The 22,391-nt window shown below is 41.9% G+C and overlaps 1 protein-coding gene across 1 annotated transcript in view; it reads right to left on the bottom strand.

Moving 5' to 3' along the window:
• Positions 1-2,704: 2,704 nt before the first annotated feature.
• The window catches only part of AGBL1 (ATP/GTP binding protein like 1), a 267,905-nt gene continuing 248,218 nt past the window's right edge, over positions 2,705-22,391 (bottom strand). Inside the window, exon 23 of the mRNA XM_029958844.1 lies at positions 2,705-4,346. Within this exon, the coding sequence (XP_029814704.1) occupies positions 4,040-4,346 (307 nt within the window). The 3' untranslated portion in view covers positions 2,705-4,039. The remainder of the gene's footprint in view (positions 4,347-22,391) is intronic.

Below are 22,391 nucleotides of genomic sequence, written 5' to 3'. Positions count from 1 at the left end.
ACACAGGGTTAAATCCTGCTCTCCCTAAAACAGGTGTGAAAACTTCCACACTGTAAGGACCAGGCCACGTGCCAGGATAGGCTGATAATAATCTGCAAAGAGAGGCTTTTCAAACTATCCAGTACAGCTTAAAGAGAAACCATGCTGCATGTCATTGAAATGGAAAGCACCATCCTGCAAGGTGTAATTCCAGCTCCCTTCTCATCAGCTGACATCAGTACAGAGCAAACACCTGGGCAGTTTTACATCCCTATTTTATCCACTTCTTCCTCCAAAAACACACACCTACTTTCACTACTGTATTTTCCATGAGGAATCAAAGCCTTGTTTGTACCTCACATCGAAATGGAGACTGGAAGCAAAAACAGCTTGGTCAAGAGCAAATAAGAGATTTGTGGCAGAGCAAGAAATACAATGTGAGTGTCCCAAATTGCTACCAAGCAGTCACTGACTCATGCTTTCCATCTCCAAGGGATGGAAAAGGGGCAGTGGATCTTGTCCAAGGACAGATAAGACAGGAGATAGCACTATCACCCACATCTCTGCTGTTTGGCAGGAGGAGAGAAGCAGTGGAGGAGCAGGGCTGCTGTCTTTCCCCCCTCCTTAATCTCCTTTCTGCCTGCTTCAAAAACAACTCAGTGCATGGTTGTTTATTATTATTATCACTGTTATTTTCCAGAGTGCTGTAAAACTAGGGGATAGAGCACTCTGACAGACTCATAACAAACAGCAGATAAAACTAATTAGATTTTGTTCTTCCTTCAGTTTGCTGACTTGATTATTTTTTCTTTATATTGTTTAATTATTTATTTTTTAGCCTAGAGGTTTACACACACATGTATTTCACTAGACACTGGCAAGTCATCCTTGGATCGTCTCTGACAGGAAAGGGCGATTGTGGCCAGGCAGCCTGAGAGCTGGTGAGGGGCTGAGACAGAGGCTGCAGTGTAGTGCAGGGCTCAGCACTGCATCTTCTACCCATGTCATGTAAACCACGGGGGGGAGGAAGGAGAGTGCATCTATTCACAGCCACTAAGAGAGTCAGTGAGACAAAAGGCATCAGTAAAAAAAGTTAATGTGCCTGGCAGAAGCCCAAAACTGCTGCAGCAGTGGGGACGAGGCAAGTGCCTCTAAGGCACCACCTCTTCTGGTCATTCTGGAAATATTTGGCTTGAGTCTCAACCTGACAGCCTTGCTGACACTTGAGGAACGACAAAACGGTGGGGAGCAGGGCAACTTCCCCCTCCTCCCTCCCTTTCTCCATCGGCTGTTTCCAAATTCTTTGGGATTAGCTAGCGACAGCAGGAAAAGGCACTGGCCTCACTGCTCAGCACTTAGCAGGCTGAAGTGAGGTGACATGCCTCAGAGCGGAGGACAACGGCTTCATTCACTGGGGCAACACCAAACCAGAATTACAAGTGTGCAAGAATAAACAAGGCTGGAGTTAATCTAAAGTTGTTTTACACTCTGTTTTATTAAAGTCAATGCACTTCCGTTCCTCTGTGCAGAGCCTAGTTCTGCTTAATTACCATGACTCAGGGAGAATTTTAATAGCGTGGAGTGCGCGGCGCACATGGAGGCATTCTCCTGACCTCTAGAGGTCTGTTAAAAGAAGAGGAGCATCTGCTCCCTGTAGAAGTTCCTGGAAGAAATGAGGCAGCCCACAAAACTTCTCCCGAAGGTTTCCAGGTGCCATTACCAAGTGGTTGGTCACCCAGCCCTCCCGCTTCACTTCTTCAGCAGGAGGCTGGGCACCCTTGGGCCACAGGGTTCATGTGGCCAGCACCTTCTGCAGCACCCTCACTACTTGCTGACAAGTTGTTCAGCACAGACATGGGATGCTGCCATGGACAAGAGATTAGCCAGGCTTTTCATACTGCACAGCAGCACTTAAGCAGGTGTGGTTGATGTGCAGGGACACTTTGCTCCCAGCTCGGCTGCTGCACTTGGATCCCAGACCCTGAAAACATCCTAAGGGCCTTTGCCACCTCTCTACCTCCTGCAGCTCCTAGCACAGGGGGCCCTGAAACAGTGGTACTGCTCATACACATTTGGCTCCTAACACACATGGAAGATACATCTCTGCTTTTATTATATTAGGACAACTCTTGTGCAGCTCATTGACCAGGGCAGAATTTTCCCACTAAACTGAATTCTCCCTATCTTAGAACATTCAGAATGAAACAGCTAGAAAGTTATAGCCAAAATATTGGTGTCTCACTAGGAAAAATGCTGATTTAAGAAGATTTTTTTTCCTTTGCATAGAGTGCACCATTGGTTAGCCTCAGTAAGCACTGTTCAGCTGCTGTTGTGGCAGAGCGTTGGTACAGAATGTAGCATGGGTATATATGGGACATTTACAGACACATATATGTACAACAGTATTCTTTGCCCTGTGTCCTGAGGATGCTCCAAATGCTGAAGATCCCACAGCATGGCAAGTATATGCTGCTGTCAGGACTTAGCACAGTGTCAGGTTTTTGTCATGACTACAAATACTGTATTTTTAACCTAAATATACACATAGATTGTTTTTTATTAATAAGTTTTGAAGCAGTATTATACAAACTATTATAATGGGAACACCTATTTTACCTCCCTTTCTGTGAGCCAACTTTTTATGAAAATTTCCATATTGTGTGCAACAAGCTGCACACTAAAACAAGCAGAATGGGACATCTGTACAGGGACACACACCACACCTAATGAATTAGTTTGGGCTAAGAAGCTCAGCTTCTAAGGACCCAAGCTACTTGTCTTTTGAGCATCATAATAGAGGCACAGGGAACTCTTATGTGCTAGTGAAGACTTTAAAATATGTGGATATTTAAAACCTAGGAGGATAGGAAGAAGCTTTTTGTCTAAAGCATAATTTCCTGCTGAAAAATACGTCTAGGTAGTCTGAGGAAGAGTGTCCAGAAACACATGAGAGAGAACCTTGTTCTGCACTAGGAATTCTCTCCACAAACAGCATAGAAATGGAAGGATGACATGGTGCTTTTAATCATGCATCAATATTAATAATAATCATCACTGGTAATCAATCACTGGAGTCCTTGCAGGCTGTAATGCTACAACACACGTTCATCCTTCGTGAGCCTCACAAAGCAGTGACAGAGTTGTGAGCCTCTTGCATCATACAGTTAGTTCCATTTGGATTCGGGACAATTCCCCATTTGCAGCAGCAGAGTCTAAGATACATGAGAAGTTCAGGCAATGTGAAGTGTGAGATGCAGTGATGTGATCTCATACTTTAGGGATACTGGGAACATGTGTGGGTTCTCAGTCTGTGACGGATTCTCAGGAACTGGGATATGTGTTTGAAGGCAATTTTAGGAGAAATCAAATTTTTCTCCACTTGGGGATTAAAGAAACTGTTCTGATTGATGCCTGGGCTAAATTCACTCTTGGATATTGCCACCATGACTAATCTACTGGTCAGTTTAGCCCAGGTTTCCAGAGGTTTGCTATGTATTGTCACTGCTGCTTTCCTTACTACGGCACATTGGATTTCCTATGCTGCTGTTGAGATATAACCAGCTCAGAAACACACAAAGCCTGACCCAACCTGTTGAACACATTGTAAAAATTCTGATCAGACAGAAATAAGATCCATGCTCTACAGCTCAAGAGAAATGAATGGCAACAGAGAGCTCTGGCAAAAGGCATCAGTAACTGTCCCTTCTCAAGGCAAAGGCCTAATGTAGGAAAAGGAGAATTGTCTCTGGTTCCTTGGTCTCAACATACCATTCCTTAGGTCAGTCTGGATGAAACCTCATACTAGAGGCATCCAGGAAACTGGGGATTATATTTAGGAAAGGATGAACTCACATAGTACCATCTGGGCTAGTGGCATCTCACTCTGCCTGGTGTACACATACGGAGTCATTCCCAAAAGATGTATTTACACAACTTACACAAACACACATTTTTCCATTCAGAACTGAAGCAACACATCTGGGAAGGATGCTGAAGCTGGCAAACAGGTAAACATGAGCAGTGACCCATTCACTCGCTGCCCTGCAAGTCACAGCCTTGTTCACACAGGGCTGCTCTTGAACCCATTGTACAGCCCAAGCGCTGCTGAACCCAGAGGAAGAGCTGTACTGTTGGGGGCTGGCTGGCTGGAAATGTAGAGCTCCCTTAGAGCCCTGGAGCTGCATGTCTGTCCTGTAGTCACTCCCTCATCTTCTCTCTCGCCTTCCACCCACGAGAGGGACTCCTGGATCTCTTGGTCTAGCTCTGAGAAGTCCTCTTCACAATCAGAGACAGTGTCAGTATTGTAATCAATCTCTTCCACACAAGGAGGTTCATCATCAGACTCCAAGCTGCTGTTGCTGCACCTTCTGCAGAAAAATCACAAGAGAGACTGGACGTCACCAAAAGAGGGAGTGTTCTCAGGGGTAAGAGCAAGCAACAGGGAAATGTGTTTTCTAGGTTCAATCTTGGCTCTGTTAATAAGGGATGAGATGGCACTAAGCAAGCTCCTGTATGTCTTTGTGTCTGTTTCATCATCTGTAAAATGAAGACTGATACTTACCAACCTTGCAGGAGTAAAATTATTATTTTTCTTATCACTATTACTGCTATTGCTTATACAGAAGCAGAGTGCTTTACATACAGACAACACCGTTCTTGCCTTGAGGCAGTTACAAGGTTACAGAAGCTGAAATATAGCAGAGAAGAAGGTATTCACTTTCCAGAAGGTTGCTGGTTTAATCATCATCCACCTCGCTGTAGTTCCACATTTAGTGTAAGACCTAATTAATCCAGGTGGTTGAAGTGCTTTGGCATCTTTTCCTTCTGTTCTGTGCAAGCTCAGAGCACTGCTAACAAGAGGCAGCATGAACAAAAAACAAAGGCTCTTGGATCTTCAAGTACACTGGCTCAAAAGAGGGCAGAAGCACCAGGAGTGGTTGTATTTGGGGAAAAGCATGGAAAGGCTGAGACAGCATGACTTGCTGAAGAAGGGCCAAATTCAGAGGCAAGCCTGGGTGGCTGAGGAAAGACTCTAAGTGGATATCACAGTCACATTGTCTGGTTCTCAGAAAGGTAGGTTACCCCAGCTTGGCCTCTTGCCATTGGGTAATTTTTTGAGACCAGAAAGAAACCTGTGATTTCAGTGCTGCCTGGGTCAGAGTCTGGATGAATCAGGGGGACAGACAGTATGTTTGTCACCTCCAGGTCAATGTTTTCAATCAGACTTGAAGCAGGGGAATGTACTGCTTTGGGGGACTGGGAAAGGAATAATAATATCCCACCTCTGGGCCAGAGTTTCTAATTTGTCCCGACCTGGGAAGAATAAATGGCTTAGCAGATGGAGCATACACAGCTTTAATGTGTGGTCTGCTCATTTACATGTCAGTAACTGGAATAATCTTCCAGCTCTCAGCTGTTTCACAGCAGTGTCAGCATCTGAGGTTTCAGAACATACCAAAGGTGTAAAGTATTGCTTTTGGATGTATTGATCGCTCCTCTCCTGCACTCCAAAAAAGGAGTAAGATTTTCCTAGCTCAGACTCCAGATCTTAGCTGTATACAGACTATTCTGCAAGCAGAAACAAGCAGTGTTAACCCACTTCTTCTCTTGCTGATCTCTGGGTTAGTTTACTTCAAAGGCTGGGTATAAAAGATTTTCTGAAAGCTTAATAGAGCTGTACAGCTTAAAAATAAATAAAAGAATAATTATGCACTTTACAGTTTCTGGCTCTACTTAGTCTGCTCAGAAATCTGGGTCAGGAGGAACTCATACTAAAAATGAGGATGTGACATGAAACAAAACAAACAAACTAGGACAATCCTCCCAGCACAAACAGCAACAGCAGTGGTCCCAACTGAGTCTGACCAGTGGGTTTGATTTCTTCTTTTATTTTTCATATGCAGGCATGGCATGAGTTACCTTGATACTGAGTACCTATGATAAGGTTCAAAGCTGACTAAACTCAGGGGAACCAGAGTTTTCATTTATAAGTTCTGCTCTTGCAACTTTGCAATCAAAAAGATCCAAAGCATACCTACTTTCAATATTGCACTTGCACATTTTGAAGGAGCTGCTAATGCCATTGGGACAGAACATAGATGTTACTCAGCTCACTAATATTTTACAGATGGAACAGTTTGCACCCTAGGAACTATAGGTCAGACATTTGCATCAATGGGACAACAATAAAAAAAAAAAAGAAGTCCCTATTATTACTTAAATCTGGGAAGCCAAATAACAGGGTCTTCTAAATTTTTCAATAACTTAAACGATTTTAGGACTTTATTTATGAGAAAAAGGGGAAAATTACTTCTACCACACAAACACTTTGCTATGGAAGAGAAATCTGGAAGACAACAAACGAGAATGAAAGACAAAAAGCGTAAAAAGCTGCCATTTCTTTGCATTGAAGAATGAAGGGACAGTCTTTAGGAAGCAAGTATTTATGCATAAAACCTTTGTAATGGATATCAAAACTCTCCCTTGTTGCCTGCATACACAGGACACACCAAGGCCATGCCAACTTAACAGTGGGGAGATACACTGCAGGGAGAGGTTCTCCACAAGTGAGGATGTGCTTAGACCCTGTTTAGAGGTCAGGGAAGAAGCCTTTCCTCCTAATTTGTTCTGACCATAGTAGTGGTTTCTCCAGCATCTAGACTATTGCTTTCTTTTCCAGCAGAGTATTGGTGGTTTTTTGTTTGTTCATTCGTTTTTAATCTGATTTTTAAAAGCTACAAAAGAATTCACCTGCCCTCCTCACCCCCACCCTCCTCAAAAAAAAAAAAAAAGAAAGAAACAAACAAACAAAAAAAAAACCAACCCAGGGGATATGAAACAGATTTACCAAAGAATAATGATGTTGTCTTACAGAAGGTAAACAAAGAGGAAAACCAATGACACTACATTAGAGAACTCCAAATATAGTCTATGCATACCACTGAACGTGAATGCAGTACAGAAGAGGTGGGGGGAAGGCAAGTAATATACCTACAGCCAACAGTCCCCCAGCTATCACAATAAAACATGTGGTTGATCTTCAAAACCTATGGCCTCGTAGCCCTCATCTATTCCAGCCGATGGGAGCCACAACAGCAATTTGCAACTTCATGATGTGATAAATAGAATTTCTTTGTTTTGATTTTTAATTTGCATATTTATTCAGATATGACTTAATCTTAATTAGTTCTCCTTTCCTACATGGGTGTGTTTTTTTGTTAGCTTGGTTTTGGAAAGCTAGCAAGTTTTGGTACCTTTTAAAATAATTCTGTTTTTTTTTCCTGACTTAACAGGAGGAGAAGGAGAAGGGAGTCCAGTCCTTCCTTACATGTCAGCATAACTGGAACTTTGTGGCATGAATGGAAACCACTTCTTTTAGGTGCCTACTGCCGACCTCTCATTCTGAGTCAGCCCACCTGTTAGGTCACAGCTGGACAGAAACCTTGCAAGTCAGCCATCCTGCTGAGCCACACTTCAGAAAAGACAGGTTGTAGTTGTGGTTGATAAACTATGGCTACATGCTGTACATGAGGATGAGTGGTGATCTCTCTTCCATACATAATTCTCCTTCACTTGTACATACACTTCCAGGGCATGGAGAGAACTAGAACTTTCCTAAGTAAGTTCTCCAGATTTTTCGGTTGCATTTTGCTCTCGTGGCAGGTCACTCACTCTCTGTGTTCTGCTGGCTGCCTCAAAATAGAGCATGTTTTATTTTTTTCTGCTGGAAAGAATGGATGCTGACAACTGTCCTTCTTAGGGAGTCTGTGACTATTGTTCAGGGTTTCTGCTTGTCCTTCGCTTGACAGGCCTCACAGTTGCAGTCCATTAAAGAAGGAAGTGGAGCATTTTCTTTTTTTTTCATATTGCTCCTCTCTCTCTTTTGAAATTTGTTGCAGCCTTTCCAGAGCAAAACTAGAAGGGGGGCAGGGGGGATGGTTAAATGCTTTACACAAAAAGGAGGAAAAAGCTGAGTCTGGGGACCACTGCTGGTCATGGATGCACCAATTATTCTCTCTGAAGAATGTATCAACAAACAAGCAAATATGTCCTCAGCTTCTCTCTACAGTGAAAAATAACACCCCAGTAGCTGCATAATCACCCTGTCTGTAACCCTACTTTCTCCTTGCCTTAAATCTTCTCTCCATCATGGTATGTCCCAATCCCTTGGAAGCTGCCCAAATCAGGGATGTGGCTGTGTATAATGAGCCAAGCAGATCTTTAATACAGTTCATAGACTAAATAAGGCAGAAAATGGCTTTATTGAAATTTTTCAAGGGATCAGACATTTTTGTGCAAGAATAAAAAACAGAAAAAAGATTCATGTCTGATCTGAACAGGTCAAGTTCTCAGTAGTTACAGCATTCACCTGAAAGAAGGGTCCCCTTTTTCCCCAAGCAGGAACTGGAGACCCCGGAAAGTTCCCTGACCATAGTTATCACTTGTGCAGAAGGGGAATTGCTCATTCTTTTCCAAAGAAGTTTTACCTATTGTATGAACAGTTATGTATATGTGCTGGCAAGTAAAGTGTCCTGCAGTTTTTAAAGATACACTGCCATCTCTGCAGTGAATTGGGATTGCCTGGCCCTTCTGGGTTTTTTTGACATTAAAATTCCACCTACGTCACCAAATCTAAAAGGGTGTGTGATCTTGCACAGTTTTGCTTTTGAGGAAACCATATGTTTTATTAAAAGCAGGAGCACTGCTTCTGAAGGCTTGTAATGAATCTAAAATGAACCTTAAGCAGACGCATTTGCAGTAATCCCAGAGTACAATTCTGCCTTTAATTGCTTCATAAAGTAGTATTTTAGGACACAGATGAAACAACTATGATGCTTTCAGGTAATTACAACTGTAAGAAACACACTGCAGCAACAAGATGCCAACAAGGAAGGACTTTAGTTTGCCCTTTGTGTCTGGATTCTGTTGCTACAAGGTGTGCTGCACACCTTGTAATGACTTTCTAATTTCATCTCTGCAATTCAGCAGCTCCCCAGACAGCAGCCTGGCACCCCTCCCGCCTGAGAAATGCCAGACAAAGCTCTATTTAGTCCCTGACCTGGCCAAGGGAGGGGATCAGTCATGTACTGATGCAAGATGACTCCAGCTGAAAGAACTATTCCATTCACCTTCTTTGTTTCTACACAGTAAACACTAATGATATGAACTCTGTAGATTCCCATGGGATTCCTCTTCCCAAAGACTCTTTGCCAAGGACTTTTGCATCTTTCAACATCTCCTGAGAAAATACGTGCTAAGCCCAAGGCAATGCCAGGTGCCCTGGCTTTCAGCTCACCATGGCCCATCCTTTCACCAACAATATGAACATAATTAAACACGGCCTTGAATCCTGTTTGCTGTGGCTGAGAGATATTTGGTCTTGTTTTGAGTGTAGGCTGGTTTTTTTCCTTTTTTATTTCCTGATGCAAATAGCCAAGAGAAAGGTATAATTCATTGCTAAGGCTCTAACTAATTAGTTTTCCAGGAGTTCCCAGGCTAATTGTAGGCTGCAATATTTATAATTGATTTGGCCAGATTAGAAACGGGTGTGTGGTGCACTAGTTAGATAAGTAAGGAGTAAATGGGGTTTTATTTAGAGAGAAGGGAAGACAACTTGTAAATAAAAGGAGAGTATGAAGAGGAAGAAATAGGCTGACTCCTGGCCAATACTGTCCCCTAATGTTCATTCAGGCTTGCAACAATTTAGCCCTGGACAGCATTTTACTTGCATCTGGCATAAAATGTTAGTCTTTTCAAGAATGACTGTTTCAGTCTCCTTAGTGGTGAGAAGATGGCTTATGCTGCTATAAGAGCAGGGCAGGTGTTGGGTACACACTCCTCATTACGTGTGGTTGGGAAATGGGAAAGCCTTGAAGAACTTCACTTAATTGAATTGCACCACGCCATTGGGACAGCTTTGATCTGTCTGTGAAAGTCTGCATAGAGGACAAGAAGACATTTTTCTCCCATTTGAAGGGTACTTGACATTACCTGACATTCCTGGATTCCAGACAGTTCAAATCCAGGTGTGTTTCTAACGCTTACCAACAAAATGCACATGAGATGATCTTTAGACTTGCAGGATGGAAAAGCTGTTGAGAAGCCAGAGGCTGTGGATTCAGTCTTATGAACAATCATTAATTTCTTCCTAATGGAGAACCAATCTATATATCAGCGCAGGGAAAACATTGCATCTTTAGCAGTCTGATAGCTGTAGGCTTGTAAGCATTAATAAAACCTACTGACTTGAACAGACACAAGTCAGCCATGAAATGAAGCAATGGCAGTTGCTGCAGACCCCAAACACTTCTTCTCTTACCCTTCAACAGGGTAGGTTGAAGGTCTCTTGGGTTTTGCCTCTTTTTTTTCTTTAAATACATTTACATTTCAGCACAGGAAAGCACCATCCTATGGGTACTTTAGAAAAGATTTGTGAACTGGCATATTCGCTTCATTTTGTGATGACACTCTTACCTGGCTTGGACAAAACATTAATGATCCTGTAAATTTGCTCCTTACAAGGACAACATGACCAGAGCAGCTGTTCCTCTTCACCACTGACAAGCTAAACCAGAGTACTGAGTAAAATTTCTACCTACTATGGTGAGAAGTTAGTTACACGTGAACCTAAGCATGGGCATAAGCATAGAAAACTCTGACTTTATCCCCACAGATATATCACACAACCTGTTCAATTTGGTCACACCAAACGAGTTCAGCCACTCTGCACAAGTTGAGGGAATAGCTCATTCACCAAAAACTGGCATCCAGCACCAGCTTTGGTGTTACTGCCTCAGCAGTATGAGAGATCCCTGTAGAAAACTTGGGACCTGACTGCTTGTATCTGTACAGCACTGTCTTCTTGAGATTTGGGCTGATATATGGGACACTAGAGCTCAAGCCCTGGGACACAAATTTTAAGTAAATTGAAGACCTTTAAAAGAAGTATATGTGATATATTTGTGTGATATATTCAGGCACTGTTGGGAAACTAAGCCTGGTTTAGAGCATCTTGGGAAAGCATAGGCCGAATCTTGGGTTTTAGATCCATATTACACTACAAGTTGGTGTTCACTTAAGGGAACAATATCACACAGCATCAGCTCTGGATCAGCAGGCAGGCAGCCTAACCTGTGTTTGCTGTTGAAATCAATTAGAGGTTCTTATCTAATGAGTACCTGTGAGACACCTCATTGGTATATTTTTCTACCTTTGGTTTGATGCTTCAGTTTCATGTTGAACAGAAATTTATGGCCAGCTTCAATGAAGCAACCAGCAGTAGATGGTTTGAAATCAGGTCCATTGTGATCCTGTTATATTCATTAAAAATGAGGTATAAACACAGGAAATAAAAGATGAGCGATGTAAAATAAACAGAATAATATCCATCCACCGGGCAGCACTATCAGTGGATTGGATTTAGTCAGAGTTTAAGAATCAGAGCAAATGCTTTGAAAAAGTGTAACATTTTGGCCTTCTACAGCTTAAGCTTCCTGTGGAAATATGAGCAGTCAAGTCCTCTTGTATGGCAAGGTATTTACTGAGACTACCAGAACTCATTAAGATACTGAATAATGAAAGAGTTGCTGAAAATATGATTCTGAAAGCATTTGGGAGTTTTTCTCACAATGTCTATACCTCAAGCAATTTCTTCTCAAAACGATAACCATGTTACTGATGATATTTAGCAGTCCAGCCCAAGTAATACAGGAAGATTATTGGAATCTTTGTAATTGCTTTTAGGCGCTTCCAGTAGTTGAGATATTGGCACGTGTGGGGTAAAGAAATGTGGAAAGATTTTGACTTAGATGCTAAAAAGTTGTAGTGCTGAGGATAAAGAAGGTAAAGACAGGCAGGTTCTCCTGGGTTCTTGTTTCCCTTGGTGCTCTTTCTTATAATTCCACTGACTCAATCTATCTGTTTTATATTATTAATCTCAAATGTCCAAGTTTCATATGTATATATCCCTTAGTTCTCCCTGAGCAACTTAAAGGATTTTGGATTTTGAAAGTAAAATGTTTTAAGATGGCCAAGACAAGTCTAGTCTGTAGTTACATATATGGTTTATGTATTTTTTAGATCAGATAATTATGCATGCAAATATTTGTTTGCATGGCAGATGACAGATATATACTTAATTACTTGACTGAACTGATAAATGCTGTAAATGACTAAATTCCAATCACTGTATCCCTTGGAGGAAAAAGAAACCTCTTGGTTGCTACTAGCTTTTCTTCATGGAAATCTTTATTTAGCTGTTATCCACTCTGATGTTTCAGTGAATCTGTGACAGATGTGTATATGTATGTGTATATAAACACGTAAATGTGTCAAAACAAGCACCTAAAGTAGATCACCATCATTTATATCTCTTTCCTTAAAGGCACATAAATAATAGATACATGTATACACTCACACTCAGACACCCACACACTGACATACACACAGTTATATGGTTTGCTCTGTATCCAGAGCACAGTTTTCATTACAAGACACAGGAGGTCTCAGGAGATAATCCTACAGCTACCTGAGAGATAACAATAGGTGATCACTGAACCTTGATGGTATTGCATTCAAGAGGAAGTAACCTCAGGGAAAGAGCTGGCTGTGACCAGAGCAAGCCAGTTCTTTTACTCCAGTCTTCAGGTGAGTGTTGATAAAGCAGGAGGTCACTTGCAGGGGAAATTAGACCATCTGGGTAGGACTTGAGATATATTAGGATGGTCAAGAGGCAGGCAGAAATGGTTATCTAAAATATCCTGTTATCATCAGCTACCCAAGAGCTTAAAGCAAGACTCTGTGGCAAAAGATCTTGGATTTTCGGTAAGGAAATCAGGACATGTTCCTATTCCACATGAACCTGACTCATTCTTGTACCTCTTAAAGCATTTTAGAAACCCCTGTGCATAGATCTTTCTCTTTCCCAATCACATGCTTCAAATGGGTAAACAACAACTGGGACTAAAAATATTCAGCTCTGGTAAAGAGAATGATTCTTTTTCTGGAGCACCCAGAGAGGGGAAAGGCTGTGGCACCACAAGGGGGTTCAACAGCTGTTTTACCACTCAGTTCTGCTTTTAAGGAAAGGCTTAGGGCAAATCTCAGCTTAAGGGTCACAGAAAACAGTTTCTGGAGTACACTGAAAACAGTTAAGGACAACATTATAGCAAAGCACTGAAGACTAAGAGGTTCCAGGCTTGTTTAGTCGATATTATAGATAGGAAAGAAAAAGAGAGACAGACAGATAGACAGAGTGATGCAGAGAAAGACAGACTCTGTGTGGGTACCCATAAGAACCCGTAAGAATGAAAGGCAACAAAGGCAAGGTCAGATAAATTTATTTTGCCTTTAAAGCAACTTGAAGTGCGGTTTATAGCAGAAACATCTGATGAAGAATGTGTGATCATAAATAACCAATAATAGATCCAGCTTTAAACTTCAGCTTCTGCCCTCATCCTAAATCTCTTCTCTGACATAATGAGATTCAGATAAAACAAATCTGAACACTTGTGTTCAATATATTTCAAAACATTCTGATCAATTATGTTTTTAACACCATATGGAACCAAAGCCAAAACCTTGCTTAACCTCACTCATTACACAGCTGATTTGCATATGCTTTGGACTCCGTTAAGGACAACAAAAAATGTCAGCTACTGCATATAAAAGTGGCAACTCTTGCTAATTCCCTTGCCAAAGCCCTGCCAGATGTTTCATGAAGAATAGCAAATATTTCATTATGTTCTCTCTGCCTCCTAAAATTTATCTGTCAGGAACTGCAAGGATGAACAAGAAAAACAACAAGCATGGAGAGCTGACAAAAACATGAAGCATCACCTTCATCCTATTTCAGAGCTCAAATAGGGTTTTAAAGGGATTCTTTGTGCCAGAAGGACCTTCCAGCCAGGAACATATGACTCCCAGTAAACAGAGGAAAGAGGAAAAACAACAACCATTTGCTCTGATCTAAGGAGACAGCATTGCCTTGCAAAAAGAACAGAGTAAAGCATACTGAAAAGTTACCATTGCTGTTTGTTGTACAATAGATCTCCAAATTTTTTTTCTGTGTTCCTGTTGTAGGTATTTAATAAGGTTTCCCTGTATAACAGGGAGATACAGTTTTCAAATGAATCCATTTGTAGCTTGTAGCATCTATCAACTCCCTCCAGAGAGCAATTTTTAAAATCGTTGTTAACATGAGTATTTTCTGAATATTTTATAAAAATCAATGTTCAAATGCCTGCCAAAATATTCTATGTGTTTTACCTGAAAGTTGCAATTACACTTTCTTTCTTTTTCTGTATGTGAATATGCTTGTATATTTATATATGCTTATATAAATTCTTAAGAGAATACTAACATGCCACACAGAAGCAAGCATATTCTGAGTGAAAGCTGAAGCAACATAAACTGACAAAAGTATTCATTTCATTAAAGGAAGACATGTATTTGGATGGATGGGGCAAATTATAGCAGTGTAGAGCAGTGAAACAATCACTTTATAGAGAACCACCCCGAGCATTTAACGTCACCCTCTGATTTACAACTAAAAATGATAAAAGGTCAGTTCTCGTGTGCAGAGGAAGTGACTGAAAAGATATGTCAGGCTGTACATCAAGGGAAAATTGAATTATGAGGTTTAAGCACCTGGGTTTGAAAGATACAGGTTCTGTATTCTGCGGGCTTACAGTCGCTGTGAGCAAACTGCTTCTCTCTCTTTGCCCAAATTGCCCAATAACAGGGACACAGAAGGTTCCATCCCTCTACCTGGCTGGGTGGCAGAGCCCAGGTGTGTCTGAAGCCTTCCATCACTTCTCTAGTCTGAATGAGTGTGCAGAGCTGTTTAATTGCCTCTTCTATGTAAATGCCTTTCTCTCCACTGAAAGCAGTGAGAAAATAGGTGCTTAATAACACTGGTGGGTTTGGTCCAAAAACACCTCTCAGCAAACCAAGAAAGAAAATAGCAAGTTTCCAGATTCATTAGGGACAGAAGTCACTTTTCATGGTTCTGCCAGACAGGAATGAAGAGTTTAGCTGAGGAATGACGAGGATGTAGGACTCCTGCTGACATCAGGAGGATAGAGAGGTGCTCAGTAATACTAAGGATTAGTGGCCAGATCATATTTCAACAAGAAATGTTCTAATTCTTGTAGTACTGTAAACAACTGAAGTCACAAAAGTGAAGGAGAGATTATTCAGACAGGAAAGAAACCGCCACAATCTGCCAGATTTTCTCTATCCATTTTGGCCTCTGATTTTAAACTGTCCATCTATCCTGGCTGGCAAATCCAGCTCCAAGAAACAAAGGGTGAGGACTTGTGCACGCTCATTTGACTGGACCTGAAAACCTCATTAGTCATGAAATCTTGTATTTCCAGGCATTTGCCTTTGTATTCATCTTTTCTTAGCTCCTCATTCTGTCTCTGCTCCAGGAAGCTGCTTACTGCACCAAAATTAAGTGACATCTGCTCTTCTCATGGTGGATTCTGTCTTCCGGGAACTGAAACATCATGAAAAGACCAGATAGCGAGTTGTTTTGGCTCATAAATTGTCCCCCGAGGCATGGAAAGAGCCCACAAAAATTATATTTGCCAGTGTACAAATCCGAGTGCTAGAATGTACAAACACATTTCACAGAGGGGATGCATTTGGGAAGGTTATGTTCATGAATACATAACAGTGTTCTTGATTGATGTGTACTTTGATAGAATCTCTTTTCTTGTTCCTTCTCCACCGAATCATGATGGCATCATTTTCTCTACAGACCTTTCTGTTGCACCAGCTGTAGGTAGGTACCCCCACAATAACAATTCCAGTGCCAGTAACACGCAACGCTTTAAAAAACCCCTGTATGCTGCTGAGGGACACAGCCTCTGGGAATGATGGAGATGATAGAATGGAGGAGCAGCTGCAGCCAAGACAGACTGCTGCTGACTTTACTCTGAGTTTGCCAGGCTGGACTTTCTCCTTTTCTGCACAGTCAACCTGCAGATATACTGTGTCAGATTTAATGGAGCATGATACAGGCAATTCAGTATCAAGGAGGGGGGAAAAAAAAGCATTTCTGAGTCAAGATGGGTTATCAGCTCAGCTCAAAAAGCAGCCTATCAAAAAACACTGCCAAGGCGACTTCAGAAATCTATAATTTAGGTGTTACCTTAAGCCTAAAACTTTGTTCGAAAACTTCACACTTCTCTACAAGCAGACTAGCAAAGCCCAGGAGGATCAGACCAGCTATCAGTTGAGATGACAAAGCAATACACTTAGTGTATATCAAGTACTGTGCCCATGAAAGGTACAGGAAAGATGGCAACATTATACAGTTTCATCCTGCAAGGAATCAAAGCTGTTATTACACAGCAGTTTTCCAAGGGCTATTACACTCCATTGCTTACCCACCAATCAGCTCACCTTGCTGGGCCTCCCAACAATATGAATCACTTTTAAATAACAATGTATTTACTTTACATACAAGCTTTGCAGCCTGAAAAACCTCATACTGCTTTCTGAAAAGGGAAGCAGCCTGATGATTTATCAGGAACAGGGCTGCTGATGTGCATGGAATTGTACTGGCATGTCCCAGCTGAACAGCTGAACTCCCAAGCAGCATCATTCACCACTAATTTTGCAGCTATTTCTGAGACATGGAATGACACTACTCTAAATCTTGTAATTTTTAGTACAGAAAGCAAAACCAGTGAGCAAACGGTGCAAAAATTTTAAGGAATGAAAGATAAGAGAAATATGCCCTGTGTCAAAACTTGGCCAAGGTGCAAGGCCTAGGTCCCTAATTCTTAATACTCAGAGTATTTCTTGGTTTGCTACTGAATAAGAATCGGTGTGCAAGGACAATCATTTCATGGAATCATAAAATGATTTTGGTTGGAAGGGACATTAAAGATAATCCCACTCTAACCCTCCTGTCATGGTCAGGGACAACTTCCACTAGATCAGGTTGCTCAAAGCCCCATCCAATCCGGCCTTGAATACTTCCAAGGATGGGAATCATTATTCAGTGATAAATGCAACTGCAGTGAGAGCCTGTCAGCCTTACACATTTACTCCACAGATGGGCACTATGGCACTCCTGGAAGGGTTGTGCCTGCCTGTATAGTTCTGGGAAAGCACAGGGCTTGGGAAGTGGCAGAGCAAGGCCAGAGAGGCTGTATACACTGATTCAGAGTATCCCTTAGGCAGACTTTTTCAGCCATGCTCCTAGAAAGAGGTCTCAGGGAAAACCAGCACAAAGCTTGCAGGTTGCCTTTCTCTGACACGCACATATTTACTGCAACTGTCTCCTGTGAGTTTAGGAGCAAAAAAGCTCAGAATTAAATACACTCACACAATTAGGGTTGTATTAACCTTGGCTGATAAGAGTGAATTCAATAAGCAAAATGTATAAATTATATGTCCAAAGATCTGAGATGCAGGAGACCAACCAAGCGCCACAAACCAATAGCTCTAGCTTTAAAGAGATGCTTCCTTCCACTTCCTCATGCTGTTCTAGGCATTCCCCATGCAAGAGAAGTCCATGAGGAGACAATCTAGAAAAAAGAAAATTTCCTGAGCTGTCCACTTCGTTGCTGCTTTCAAAGTCTGTCCCCTAAGAAACTTGGCATATCCTTGTTCGAGGCTACTGCCTATAGCCAGGAAATGCCTAGTAATTCACTTTTTACAGAAGATCTCCTTTGAGATGGATTAACTTAACACCCCTTAAACTCAGACCTTTCAGTATCCTCTGTTGGAGACTTTGGATTCAGATATCTTTGCTGTACTGGAAAATATCCACTGATAACAAGCAATTATTATTACAAGATATATCCTTAGAGATAGAAACTGGCTGCTAGGAAAGACTGAAATGAAAGGGAGAGGAGAAAACCAAAAATACTATTCTCACTTGCCCTGGCAGGGTTTTAATCACCTTCCCAGCATGTCATACCCAAGAGCCCTTAGACAACCTCCTGAACAATACTCAATTGACACCTATCATGTAAAGCACTTGATTTTCTCACAATAACATTAAGCATCATTACTGGAAATGGATGATACAGTTCAAAGCTAATTTCAGATTTAATTTGGTGTTCGAAACCATTAAATACACATATAATTGCCTCTTCCCATGAACCAATATTTGGGCCCTAAAAAAAAGAGAGTTTCTGGAGTTCTTTCTGTGAGACTTTACAAGCATGCTTAGACTAAATGATTCATAAAACATGTACCTAGTATAATACCTGTGATAGCAAGAATTGAAATCAGTCTATGGCTAGGGCTGTTTTAAAGCAATAAGTGTAGGGGGGAGGAGGTGCTGTAGCAGAACAGAGGGTTGTGCTCATCTTGCTATTGTTGTGGACCTGCATGTTCAAGTCATGGGAGAAATGAACTGAGCAAACCAACTGGGCATATGCCAGAATGGCTTTGGGGTGTGTCATAGACCCTAGGAGGGTCCAGAGCACAGGAGGACTGTGCTGGACAAGCAGCATCAGCAGTGGTTTGCAGGTTGCCTCCCATCCCCGAGAAAAAACTTGTCTTCTCCAAGGGCAGTGTGGTAGCACGTGATAAGCAGAGACTATAGCCTCAAAATGAGCATCCCTGGCATGGGGCTGAGCAACCAACAAAAGGAGAGATCCTACCAAAGCACAGATTAGAAAATTAATTATGGAGGTGAACAAAACATCAGTCAGTACAGAATTTCAGTGGGAATATTGAAAACCTCAGTCTAGACCACAGCAAGGCAATGAAGTCTCTGTAAAGCTCAGGAGAGGCCTGAGGGTAAGACAGGACAGACAGAGCGAGGGTGGAAAAATATAAGGTATAAAAGTACATTCACTCAGACGACCTGAACCCCGGCAGTCCTCAGGACTGCTGACCACAGGAACCACAACAGCATTTGCCTCCATGGAAAGGCTCTCAATTTGACCAGCACCTACCAGGTATAGGGGCAAGCCTGACAGCCTCAGCAGGAATAGGTGTCCATGTAGATGACAACTCTTGTCCAAAGTCTGTTACAGGAGAACAGTATGTTCCTAACTGCTGCCAGGACACTCAGTAGCAGGACTTCTGAACGCTCGTCGAGGTCTGTAAGGCAGCTGAGGACACCTGGGGCTCCCTACAGGGGCTTGTGGGGCAGTAACAGCTACATGGGACAGGCAGGCACATAAGGTCAGGCTTGGGCCAGTACAATGCAGTGGTGGAAATCATTTTGAAATGTGTCATCTCTTGGTAAGCCTGGATACAAAATGGGAAGCTCGTATCCTGATTGTGGCCTAATTCCAATTCTGAAATCCAAACATTATATTTTCCCATTTCCTTATCCAATGTTGCTTCAGCACTTAATTATCTACCTGCTAGTCTGGCCTTTTCTGCCACGCTGGTGCCAGGCCATCAGTGATGTGTCTATCAGGATGAAATGAGCTTTGAACCGGGTGATAAATTGTTTTTGCTGCAGCTGCTAACATGTCGTAAATGTTTAAACAGTATAATCGCACACATATCTCGTAGCTGCTTGGTTATGTTTATTTTGGATGAGGTGCTATGAAGTTTCTTAGATGTATGTGTCAAATATTCATAGATGGCAGGCTACTGAAATATCTTTCTGTAGCATTTATTTATAGACTTTATTTATCAACGGAATCAATCTTTATGTTCTTAGCTGCAGCATTACTTGTTGCCTTACCCATTTTTTTCAGACAGTGCCTGTCTGTCTAACAATATCCCTCTTCCTGCAACATCTATTCACAGTGTGTCTGTACAAGGTATCTTCCCATGTGTACTCGTAGCATCCATCTCTTTAATTTCAACTATATATCCACTCCATCTAATGCTCATCATCTATCTGAAGCACTTGCTCTATCTCTCCACACCATCTTTTTATCTAGTCAATGGTATCTGTCTCTCCTCAGTGACTCTCTCTCCCTTTCTCTCAGTAGCACAAAGCACCAGAGTAATTATGGATTTTGGACCAAAACCAGTTTCCTTTTTTTCTTTTTGTCCCCCAAATCGAGCTCACAAATCACTGATTAATTTATTTGTTTTGATGCAAAGGCTAGATGTGAGAAATGAACTCTGGAAGGATACAAGTGCCTTTAGGTCAAAGACTCTTTCCCAGGCTTATTTGCTTTCCTGCTGTGTGCGAACAGTTCACTGCTGTGAGAGCTGCTGTTATCTGAGAAACTCATCTACAAAAAAAGATGCTGCAGTGACTACTGCCTCCCTGGTCTCTTCCCTCTTTCCTTTTCCCATTTCCTTTTTTCCTCCCGTATTTCCTCTTTTCCCTCTACCAACACTTCACATCTGTTACTCTAAGTTTGTCCCTTCCCTTCTTTTGCCCACTTGGCATTCTGAGGATGACAAGTGAAAGTCCCTCCCTATTAAAAATTCACTGCCAAATAAATATTAAAGCAGGGGGGGAAATCCATTTGGCTCTGTGTGATTTACCATAATCTGCAACACAAGACCCAGCACAACAGGTTAAAGAGGTTTCACAGGCTATTTACCCACTTCACAGGGGTATGAAGGACTCAGTGACCCTCAGCTCTTAGAGACCTCATGATGGGGAGCAATTTTCTCCCCACCATCAGTCTGAATAAGATGGAGAAGGACAGACTCCCAGAGCAGAAGAGGAAGGATGCAAAACCTAAAATTTCTCCTTGCTTTTTTTCTTCCTACTTATTTCTCATCCAGATGAATTGTGACAAGAACAGTACAAAAGATGGTCAGGTCACCTGGAAGTGATCAGAGAGGCTGTTAAAATGTCAGGAGCTTCTAAAAGAGGGGAGAGAAGAGGAGAGGAAGAAAAAAAAGGAAAGGAAAGAAAAAAAAAGAAGGAAGAAAAAAAGCAGAACAAACTATGACAGGAAAGGAGGGAGAGGAAAACTTCCATGCCTCTGGTTTTGGTTCCCTGTGTGAAGACCCCAGCAGTTCATAATTTTTCTTCAGGCAGGGCCAGTATGGTTCAATTGCAGAATAAAATATGCAGTAATTAATGAATAGCTTCACAGTGTTATGGATAGATTTAACTGTCTCCCTTGTTTGGACTTGCCGGAAAAGACTGAGACAGATGCAAAGTACAGCAACATGAATTAACTGGTATTGACACGGAAGGAGTAAATATTTTCACTGAATTTGGCAAATTGCTGTGTATATTTCCCCTCCTACCACAGTCTGCTATGTCTATGTAGGCCACCAGCTACAACTACTGGTCTGTGCCTCAGTTTCTTCATGATGAAAGATGGGAATAACTGTGATAGGCGTGGCTATCAGCCACTTGACGAATAACCCTTAGGGAGGAAGGTGGGAGGTGACAAAGCAACCTCCAGATGGGTATATAGAGGAATAGCCCATAATTCCCCTCTCCTATATTAATCAGGACTACTTAATAGTTTTTTAAACATGCAGCATCCATGAAGGAGACAAGTGCTATGAGTGGGAAAAACTTCCATGCAGAAGCAAGCCATGAACACATCAACAGGTCAGCAAGAGAGGTCTGATGTCAGTGTTTGTCTCCTAAAGAGGCAAGCTACTGCCGTGGCCAGACTTATGGCAAGGAGCAGAGGAAGAAGCAGCAGTGGAAGAGGGAAAATGGAGAATGATGAGATTGGGGGTCAACTACTCAAGAGGTTTTACCCAAATGTCTCTCCTCATGTTCACCTAGATCATGGAGTGAAGACACAGTATGTACTGGTTGGAACAGGATGTGGAGACACTCCAAAGGTAGATCAGAAAGAACAATCCATCTTCTCTGACTTGTCTAATTTACTCATTGTGAGCAGATGGGTTATGAGGTCTGCCATCAGTGATGAATTATATTCATGATAAGTCATTCCCAGCTAATGAGGATCCATTATCATTAGCTGCTAAGGAAGAGTTACGGCTTGCCAAGATAGAGTGGGGGTTTCACAGTTTCCAGGGAGAAAATTCTGGGCTGGTAGCCACCTGGCAATTGAATTTTCAGGAAACTGAAAACTTTCCAAGATGGATACCTTCTGCTTGCTTCAAGCCTTGGCTTTTAATTTTCTTGGGCAAGTTCAGGAGAGGGAATGTAAAAGGAGGTGGAGGAGGAGGAGGAAGCAAAGGAAAATAGTAGTAACCATGTCTGATAAGACTGTGATTAAATCAAGGTCTCACTCTAATTACACTGCATTTAAATAAACTTTGCCTAGTAAGTAATTGTAATTAAACTGCAATTAAACATGTATTTATATCACCATTTCCTCCCCTGCACAGCTGCCTGTTTCCACCTCCTGTTGTTGCTGTCTACCTGCCAAAACCTCTGAATTATCACAAGGGACTTTACATTTCTTTGGACTTCCTGGAGGAGATGTTGTGGGGGGCAAGGTCTGAGACTCCCCCCATGCTCCTCCAGCAATCAGCTAAAAGGAGCTTCTGTTTCCAAGCTGTATTGGAAGAGGTGCATC

Source organism: Manacus vitellinus, unplaced genomic scaffold, assembly GCF_001715985.3.
Source record: "Manacus vitellinus isolate BGI_N305 unplaced genomic scaffold, ASM171598v3 scaffold_16_pilon, whole genome shotgun sequence".
Lineage (NCBI taxonomy): Eukaryota > Metazoa > Chordata > Aves > Passeriformes > Pipridae > Manacus > Manacus vitellinus.
Note: the sequence above shows the minus strand (reverse complement) of the source record. Positions and strands in the feature narration are given on the sequence as shown.